This window comes from Triticum aestivum, chromosome 3B (genome assembly GCF_018294505.1).
Source record: "Triticum aestivum cultivar Chinese Spring chromosome 3B, IWGSC CS RefSeq v2.1, whole genome shotgun sequence".
NCBI classification, from domain to species: Eukaryota; Viridiplantae; Streptophyta; class Magnoliopsida; order Poales; family Poaceae; genus Triticum; species Triticum aestivum.
In genome coordinates this window covers 645,937,430-645,947,704 of record NC_057801.1, presented here as the reverse complement: position 1 = coordinate 645,947,704, position 10,275 = coordinate 645,937,430, and the positions used below count along the sequence as shown (strand labels likewise).

At 46.3% G+C, this 10,275-nt stretch overlaps 1 protein-coding gene across 1 annotated transcript; it reads left to right on the top strand.

Moving 5' to 3' along the window:
• The first annotated feature begins 6,706 nt into the window (after positions 1–6,706).
• On the top strand, positions 6,707–7,878 carry LOC123065938 (WUSCHEL-related homeobox 9). The gene is made up of 2 exons (XM_044489122.1): positions 6,707–7,285; positions 7,401–7,878. Exons 1-2 carry the CDS (start codon positions 6,904–6,906, stop codon positions 7,646–7,648), a joined length of 630 nt encoding a protein of 209 aa, XP_044345057.1. The 5' UTR covers positions 6,707–6,903; the 3' UTR covers positions 7,649–7,878.
• The last annotated feature ends 2,397 nt before the right edge of the window (positions 7,879–10,275 follow it).

The following is a 10,275-nucleotide window of genomic DNA, read 5'->3' as shown; positions in this document are numbered from 1 at the left end:
TGCTATTTATTAAGGGTAACAAAAAGAAATACTAGAGATACCGATGGGACCTCCCCATTTCACATGTTGATTCTTGCGATTAGACTAAAATTTGGCAAAAGTTACATTAACTAATTGTTTTCCTAGTCGATATTTTTCACCTGAAATTCAGCGCAGATTAGTTATTTTTGTTTTAGCTTCATTCAAATGACATGTATGTACACCATTTACTTGCTAATTAACTAATTTTGACTTAAGTAATTGGAATATTATGAATCATTTATGGCATATTTTAACCAGAACGTCATGACAGTGGACCAAAATAACTAGAAATTCCTCCCCATATAAGACATAATTTTACCAGAAATAAATAAATAAAATTATACTAAGACAATACTCCTCCCCATATAAGATTAACCATAATGCTTTAAAACTAGTTAAGAAAATCTTAAAAAAAAATCTTGGTGTCAGTATCCATGTCTACTTCTTGTCTTATTGGTTGTTCTTATCAAAATCTTCTCTCATGGATCATATTTTCAATTTTAAACATTTAACGATGTCACTTGAAATCAATATCCAGGGTACATCCAACAAAAACTTGATCTCTTACTCTCTATTAAACTCGGAATCATAGCCGAGTGTCACCAAGTTACGTTAATTACAAATTTTATAAGAATATCACCAACTGAATTCTCAATCAGAGCAGATTAGCATTAAATTTTAGTCTTTTAGACTCAACCATCTTAATCAAAAGATAAAAATATCATAACAAAATTTGATTAATTGATTCGGGGAGGAGAAGGAGAGGTCGAGCTTAGTGTGTTGGGGTTGGAGGGGCTGGATCTCATAGTAGGAGAAGTAGGAGGTGGAGGGACCAATTCTCATTGTCGTCGGGGCAATGAAGAATGAAGCGCTAGGTGAGGGGGGGGTAGAGCTAGTGACCAGGGAGGGGAGGAGTTTGATGGTAGCCGAAAGGGAGATAATAAGGTGGAGCAGGGGAGTGGAAGACTACACAGAACAACTCGGTCATCATGAGGCTTGGGGACTTAGTCAAACGACATGTAGATCCCTAACTGAGTTTAGGTATTGATCAAAGATAATTAGTGAAACTAATGAGGCTGACAAGTGTATGAATAGGTTTTAGTCCCATGTGTGAAGATTGTTGAGCATTAGTGTCCCACCCAAAAAGTGGAAAAAAACTCAAGCATGAGAAGTTATTTCCGACTACCTCTGTTCCAGGATATAAGATGCACCAATTTTGTGAGAGTCAAACATTTGATGCTTGACCAATATTATAGAATAAAATATCAACATTATAAATACCTAATATATAAAATATAGAATACTTTTCATGATGGACTAGAGGATACAAATTTGATATTGTCGATATTGATATTTTTCCCTAAAAACTTGATCAAACATGCGCCACATTGACTTTCCTAAAAACTAATGCACCTTATATTAGAAAATGGAGGGAGTAGTCTTTAATTTTGTTTTAGTAAGTTTAGCAATTCTGCAATATTAAGAGGGGCCGTGGTTGACGAAGTGCTGGCTACACAATATAGTCTTCCCATACACCAAAGAAACAATAGCTGAAAAGCCAGGGGGGGGGGGGGGGGGGGGGACCATGTGTCCTCCCCATCGAATTGTTTTCTGTTGGTGATACTTTCATGACGTATTTTTGCTGGATTTTTCTTCGGTTCAGGAAATGTCCTTTTCTTCAAATTCTTCTCCAACTTCCACCTCCACTAGGGGTTTCTGGTCCTCTTCTGATGCAAGTCCATAAAAGCAAAGGACTAGAGATAAATATAGAAAAGATGTTTGAATATCTTATGAAATAGTGATGGAAAATGCATGTATTATCCTTGCAATAGGGTCAAGGTTGTTGGTGACCTACCAACACATCACATCGTCGACCTATTGTTGTTGAAAAGTTGCCGCATTGGGCGCTTGCCCTTCCCAACACAAATCTTGAGCGCATCACCGCCCCTACCCAAAGAGATCGTCACCGGCGCCATCTTCTCTCCATTGTCAGTGTGGAGAAGGGTAGGAGCCCCCAATCTAGAAGCTTTGAAGCCAGATTTGGAGTTATTTTTCTCCTTTTTTTATAGTGTGGCTTATAACTTTCTAGAAATTATGATTCTAATTCATATGAAAGTCAAAATCCGGAAATTTAGGATACCTTAAAACTTCTATTTTCATTTTCTTGTAACTTTACATGGATTTTTTGGAAGATCAACAACCGAGGAACATAGTTGTTTATTGCTGGAATTCAGATTTGTTGCAAGTTTTGTCGAAATTTCTGAAAAATTGTTTGGATTTTTTAAAGGTTGTTTAGGATTTATTTGTTTGATTTTTTTCTAAAAACCATGGAAATTTCTGAAAGTTTATTTGGAATATTTTTAATACTTGTTTAGATTATTCAGAGAAGTTTCTAAGATTCTACTCCCTCCATTCCTAAATATTTGTCTTTCTAGAGATTTCAACAAGTGACTACATACAGAGTAAAATGAGTGAATCTACACTCTAAAATATGTCTAAATACGTCCGTATGTGATACTCCATTTGAAATCTCTAAAAAGACAAATATTTAGAAACGGAGGGAGTAATTGATTTACATGAAAGCATGCAAAGAGGAAGTATGACATCACTACAATAGCTATCGGAGAGTGGCCATTAAGGCTATTCCTAGGCGGGTGACTGCCATATTTTACATAGTTTCCAAAAACATGATTGCAAATTATATTTCCTATTTCAGAATTAAAGCCAACACGCAGACAGAATAGGTGTGCCCCTAATGGATCGCTCCACTTTTTTTTAGAACCACATGGTGCATGGTGGCTCAGCTTCGTGGGCCGCATTTGGTTGTGCTCTACCCCTTCGAAACTCGCACAAAGCCCGTTTCACGGGCCGACGGCATCATCTCATAGTTCTAGTTTTTTTTCCTGGAGTTTTGTGCATGAGCGTAGAAATCATAATTTCGAGGCTCACAATCTCGTCAAATTTGCTTGTAATTTAGACATAGGTAGACATGTTTGGTTGGGTGTCCCTCAAGACCCAAATCTTGTATCTATGAACATCATTTCGAATCAATAAAATCGGCGAGATTTCTCAAAAAAATAATCTGCTCTTCTGGCCGCCCGACCAAAAAAAATCTTGTTCGCTCAAAAAAAAGTCTTGCCATTCCAAAAATGGGGCACAAAAATCTTGTGAAATCACCATCGTTTAGCCTTCGGATTTTCGGACTGTAGACCACTCTGCACCATACAGGGAGGGAGAACCATGCCGTGCTGTTCCTTTTGTTTTCTTTGTGGAATTGAGCTATGATATTTTGTATTCATCGAAGTGTTCAGTGTCCACTCTCGGAATTATTTGTGCACAAGTGCTGCCAGCCATCGGAAGCGGGCACCGGATCATAGACTACTACGGTACTACCTATCTCGTCGGGAGGGGCGACGTGAATCGACCACCTTCCGTTTGGCCACCCTGCATTGGGAATTTGCCGCCGCGTGCGGCCAGACGGAGCCGTCCAAACAGAGCCGCGCCAGGGCGCCTGCTGAGGTCAAACTCAATGGGCGTCGTTCGATCCGTGCCCAGCTCCCATAGGCCTCCAGATTTGGTTAATCCTGGTCACTCAATTTGGTGCGTTAGTAGATAGAGAGCGATCACGCGCGCGTGCAGCGGGCGTGGGGCGTCGCATCGAGATCGGGGTACGATCGGTGGATATTGGGGAAGACAAGGAAGAAGGACACGGAGATGCAAGGCGAGGCCGGACAGCGAGAAGGCCTCACGCTCAGGACCAACTCCAAGGTTGTTGTGCGCGCGGGCATAAAAGAATCGGCGGTGATCAGATTGAGGAGCTCGAATCTGTTTTGGACGAACGAGTCAAGACAATGCATGCATGTCTTACTACTCCATGCATGATCGTAGTCGTGTAGTAGTATTACTGCTGTCTATCTACAAATGAAACGTAGGAAAATGTTTTTGTCAGATTTATACGTCTAGTTCAGAACGCCCTGTATATATAGGTACTCCTGCGACATGACGAAGCCACGTCTAGGCTTTAGTCACTTGACTACACAGCTCTTTGGCAAAAACGTAATACATCAAGTATAAATCATGCAAAAAAACATAAAAATATGTATATTTGACTACACAACTTTGTAGTGACTAGTTGACTACACATGATTTTATTTCTGGCACCGCCAACATCTATATCTACCTGTGCATTATTATTATTATACAGTACTAAACTTGCTATGATTAGTACTAGTTGTATTTTGTGGAAGAAAAAAGTGGCATGTCATGTCCCGCGTGGGGGTGGATCTATCATGTTTCATGGTACATAATCACACCGGTCAGCTATGATGATTCTTAAGCTCACTCAATTAATCTCCACAAATACCAATTAGCTTGGCCTTTCTATGATGTTTTGTCGGGGCAAAGCAACAAAACAGTATTATCTCGCAACAACAACAAAAAAGCACAAAACAGTAATCCTAAAAACGTAGCATACTGAGTTACCGACCAAATACAGCATGAGAGCAAATCAATCATCCAGACCCACGATAATTAGCCCCAGGCCATGCAACTTTACGCTCCTCGAGCCAGCCCACCCATGCACACTTTGAAGCGAACACATACCTGGGCATCATGAGACGGATCTCCCCATGCATGCATGCACCCTCGTCAATCACTTTTGCCACGAAAAGACGCACATGCACGTAGACGGGCGCGATCGAGAGGAGGAGGAGGAGGCCAATCATGTCCGCTTCCCTCCGTCCGTCCAATCCAATCGAGTCGTCACGCGAGAAAGGGTTACGAGACTACCCGCCTAAACTAATCCCGGCTGAATGGCTACTGCTATCTGTGGCATAGCGGTGGACCACGGCTGGTTAGGCGATCTCCCAAAGCTATAGCCGAAGGGCCGAAAGATCGGAGCCGAGGCGAGCGTCGAGACCTGCTCGATCGATCGCCTCGGGAATTGGCTCCCACGCAGCACAGCACGGGTTTCCCGTGCACGGCGCGCTCGGGAACGCCCAAAGGCCGGAAAGCCGGCAGTGCCGGCCGCGGCCGGGCGCCACGACCGACGCGAACTGCGACCGCATGCACGCAACGGCAACGGGCTCCCGGACGATCGTCGATCTGCTGATGAGACAGCTGAGATTATTCAGGTGGCAAAGCAAAGGGAGCGAGCTGGCCTTGCCGCCGCTTTCCGGAGCGGCCGCTCGCGGTCTCGTTCCGGTTGCCCGGCCCTGCCGCGGCCGGGCGTTGTGGCCGGATCATTGGTATCTGCTGGAGGACGCCCCAAAAGTGTGACACCTTCCACAACTTTTCGGGAGCTCTTCAGAAAAGTTCTGGCTTCCGCGGACTTAACGGGAGTACTAAGACTACGTATTGGTTGCTTAGCTTATAAATGGAAAATGTAAAAAGCTTAATTAGGTTAGGTGGTGCCATGCGTAGGGTTTGGCACCCATTCTCTGCTGATGAGAGTGCGCATGCAAAGCAGACAGGAATTCAGCCGAATCGAGTGTCATGCACGTACGGCGCTTGCGTTTTGCATCAACTCGTATGCATGATATGTCTTCATGCATGATTGGGCGTGTCTGGCTAGTTGGTGCGGTTTGTGATTGACGGCTTGGATACACAAGTCGGTCTGTCCTCACGGAAGAAAAAGCAGTGAGAATGGAATTGAAGCAGCGCTCCAATGCTGTTCGCCGATCAGTACAGGACGAGCCAGACGAGTGGGAGCTTTACTGTTTGACTAGTAGAACAGATAAGCCCGGCCTTCCCAGCATGTTACCGCCCTGACATCTCTTTTGAATTTCATGCCTGATCACGTTCACCCGTTGAAATTAGCAAGCACGTAGTACAACTGACAGGTTTGACGGCAAACATACATATAGCTAATCTCCACGCGTGCAGCTACCGATAATTAAGTTATGCAAGTGCATTTCCATCCTCTGATCCAGTACATTAAGATAATGGAGCGAGCGATAAAATTACGAACTAGAATAATTTCTGAAATTAGCATCGATCTGTCTTGTCTTGGTGGCAGGTGTACTACTTAACAGTAATATATGATAAAAATGCCAATCTGTCTTGTTGCCGTTTAACCTGTCCCCATAAGCTACTCAAGAAATCCACGCCTTACATATTGAATTCACAGGCCGGCACTTCGATTGGGTTATACTAGATCGATCAACGGACTCCAAAACTAGATTGTCCATGCACCACGGGCCTGGTCCTCACCACGTACGATTCCCCTCGGCTAGTCACGAGTCACGACCCATGCAAGGAGCCAGAGATCACCATGGAATAACGAACCCCAAATCAGCCGCATTACTGTAATCCTCAACTCGGCAAACAGGGGCTCGTCTAAGACATGATGCTACGCCACGATGGCGCTTAGATCTGCATGCATGGGCGACCAGGGCCCCATTGTTAATTGGGGCCTTAAGGATGTCGGGCACGGCGCACGAGGCGAGCTATGCTATCAGTAGTAGCGTTTTGCAAGCAGTGGCAGCTTTTGCGCATGTCTCCCTCCATCCCCTTGCTCGAGGAAAACAAAAGGAAAGAAACCACGCACTGAGAGAGTGAGTGAGACCTTCGGATCCGCTACTGCCACTGCCACGACCACCGCCTCGGCCCTGGCCGGCCCTGCCCAATTATATAAGTGCCCCCTCTGCGCATCTATTGATTTCAGCATCGCTTCTGACCAGAAGAAGATCCCGGAAGAAACAAGATCGGTAGTACCACAGACTAGCTAGCTAGCACAACAAAGTTGGGGTCAGATAGTAGAGCATCTTGAAGAAGTAGCTGTTAGATAGATCATCGAGCTCCTCGATCGATCGTGTATACACCGTGGTGATCGACGGAAGTGCCTAGCTCAATCTTACAGATAGCTAGCTAGAGGTAGTGTCAATGGAGGCGCTGAGCGGGCGGGTGGGAGTGAAGTGCGGGCGGTGGAACCCGACGGCGGAGCAGGTGAAGGTGCTGACGGAGCTGTTCCGGGCGGGGCTGCGGACGCCGAGCACGGAGCAGATCCAGCGGATCTCCACGCACCTCAGCGCCTTCGGCAAGGTGGAGAGCAAGAACGTCTTCTACTGGTTCCAGAACCACAAGGCCCGCGAGCGCCACCACCACAAGAAGCGCCGCCGCGTCGCCTCCTGCTCCCCCGACAGCAGCAGCAACGAGGAAGAGAGCGGCCGTGCCGCCGCCGCCGAGCCCGCGGACCTCGTGCTCCAGCCTCCCGAGAGCAAGCGGGAGGCCAGAGGCTACAACCACCATCCCCGGATCATGACATGTAAGTTAGCGTCCACGTCCTTGTTCATACGTAGAGCTTGGTTTGTTCCTAATGGAACAGTGTCCATAGATTGGATCATCGGGCCGGTGCTGATCCATTTCGTGCGTGCATGCAGGCTATGTGAGGGAGGTGACGGAGCAGGAGGAGGCGACGACGTGGGAGCGGCCGACGAGGGAGGTGGAGACGCTGGAGCTGTTCCCGCTCAAAGCAGCCTACGACCTGGAGCTAGAGGCGGACAGGTTCAGCCGGTACGTGAGGGGCGGCGAGCAGCAGTGCAGGGAGATCTCCTTCTTCGACGTGGCCACTGGACGAGATCCGCCGCTGGAGCTCAGGCTCTGCAGCTTCGATCGGTATCTGGTCTAAATCAACGTCGCACGCACGCATGCATGTAGCTGCTTGTATCACCTGTCAGTCTACCTGACCATGGATGTCGCACACGCATCATTGCCTAGTATCCGCATCAAAAGCTGTACGAGAAGGGATACGGCATGTGTTGTAGACGCAAGAGGCACGACCGTAGCGTACGTAGTTGCAGGCAGAATCTGAGAGGATCAGAAAAGAGCTCGCAGAGATTTCCAATCCCTTTCCGTTGATATTTTCATCATGAGATGTACCTGTTTCTTTTTCTTCCTCCTCGCTTCTGGCCGGTTGCATGGTCTACTACAATTAACCTCTGGATGACAACTGATGCTATATGACCGTATTATTAGTACAGTACAAGTATGAAATCTGCAGTCAAGGTCTTGCCCTAGGAGACCGTCGAAATCTACAGTCAAAAACATTGCATGTCAATGTTTTAACTTGGCTGCAACTCGTAAACTCAAGGCGTTAGGTGGGAAGCTGCAGTATGAACACATGATTTGACACAGTATTACATGGAATTCGAAATGTCGTCCTTCCTACATATATAATCCCCACCTAGTGTGTACTACTACTACCCGTTAGACTGTCGTGCCGGGAGTACGTACGTCTTGTCCCTGGCCTTTTCAAGAAAAGGATTCTGACTTGCTCAGTGCATGTGGTAGTCAACTGTGTATGCTCCGCTCTAGGAAACTGCTGGGCGCAGGGCCGGCCCTGAGGGGGGGCAGAGGGGGCGGCCGCCCCGGGCCCCCGATATCTTGGGGCCCCCTCTTATCTGGCCAAGTTTAACATACGTAAGTTAAGTAATCTGGGCCTTGCTGGGTGAGGAGAAGAAAAAGGCAAACTGGGCTTAGTAGAACCGTGCAAGTACGTGCTTTGGCAGCCTACTACACGAGTACTTTGACCATCCGATGGATCTAGGTTTGCGTATGGATTGCCTTGGGGCCCTCGTCTCCATCTTCACTAATCGCCTGCGCCACCGAGCGCTGAGCGCTGGCCGCCGGCCGCCAGCCGCCAGCGGACGCAGAATGCCCACCGAGCACAGGCTATCTCGGTCCTTGCCATACACACCATCGTTGATTTCAAATAAGGTAGCTTATTATGTCTTGGTGATTTTGGCTTATCTTCTGCCCTAGATATTTGCCATACGACCTTGTGTTAAGTTTTTAATTTGTACTTGTCTCTTTTATATTTTAGATCTACTATATCCGGTGGTGAGAAAAAAGAGATGAGAAAATGATTAGATGAGTTGATAGTATCACAGAGATCGTTCTGGATGAGCAAACTAACGCTAATCAAGAGATGATGAACATACAGAAGTCAACATCGACATCGCAGAATGTTGGAAGAAAATTCTAAGGTAATATTGTAAATGTTTTTGGTAACATTTCATATATGAAGTAAATATTCCATAGACTTATTATTCCATCCATCTCTATATCTAACAAGAATGAAGGTCATGTGTTACTTTTGTCCTTAGTCCAACCTTCCTACATCCTTCTCTTGGTTTTGTTTATCTCTCTCTCATCTTTGATTTTTCCCGATTAATTTTGCCAAAAAACCCTCAATTGTCCCAATGTATTATTAACTTATTATTATTAACATTTCTACTATTTATAAAGAACACAACGTTCAGTCTTAAGTTTGTCCTTTGTCCAACCTCCCTATGCCTCCTCCTAATTTTCATTTTTTTTTCATATTTGGTTTCGTCCCACAAAATTTTCTTAAAACCTCCTTAACTAACCTATGTTTTACTGACCTACTATTTGGTAAACTAATTAGTGTCTTCGTTGCAATGCACAAAAAAATATCTAGTATGCTAATAGAAGGGCCCCGGGTTTTACTTTCGCCCCGGGCCCCCGAATTCTCAGGACCGGCCCTGGCTGGGCGATGAGCCGCTTTGGAGGCTTGCCGTTGGACTCAGAGTTTCAAAGTTTGCATCTAACTTTCCGGCCATCGGGTACATCTTGTTTGTTGACTTTCACACGCTGAGTAGTGTGGATCGAGAATCGGCACACTCGACGCACAAAGTGTGGCAGAGATTCAAATTGCCTGCCTGCAGAATCACTGCATACATTCTGCAGAATGTCAGGTTAGTTGGTGTCGAAAGCATAGGCAGAAATGGAGTTTAGCGCTCTGTTCCCACAGTATATCAGCAATGAGCAAAGATCTCTTGGTTTTTCACAAATAAAAAATGATGTAGGAGGCCCGCTGGGCAGTAGATTAGGGGCTTGGCCCACAAGTTATCTTAGGCTAGTCGTTTTGAGGTTATAAATATTATTAGACAGTAAGATACCTTTTGAGATTAAGCAATAAAGATATTTCTATCATATTGCCCGGCTTCAGAGGAGCCGGAAACCCTAGCCGCACTCTGCCCTAGCCGCCGCCGCCCTTCCCCTCCCTCGCGACGGCGCCCACGCGCCGGAGCCGCCGCCCTCGGCCCCAACCCTCGCTGTCCTGCCCCTACAACCTACGGAGCAGAGTCGGTAGGAACCCTAGTCCTACCAATTTGGTATCAGATACCCGGGTTTCGACCATGTCTTCGCCGCCTCCAATCCCGCCACCACCGCCGCTGCCCGTCAACTCCACCACCGCCGTTGCTGCCAACTCCACCACCGCCGCCGCTTCCG

Coding starts and splice junctions, on each gene's coding strand:
- LOC123065938 (XM_044489122.1), top strand. CDS start 6,904: ATGGAGGCGCTGAGCGGGCGGGTGGGAGTGAAGTGCGGGCGGTGGAAC. Junction 7,286..7,400: donor CCATCCCCGGATCATGACAT/GTAAGTTAGCGT, acceptor GCGTGCATGCAG/GCTATGTGAGGGAGGTGACG.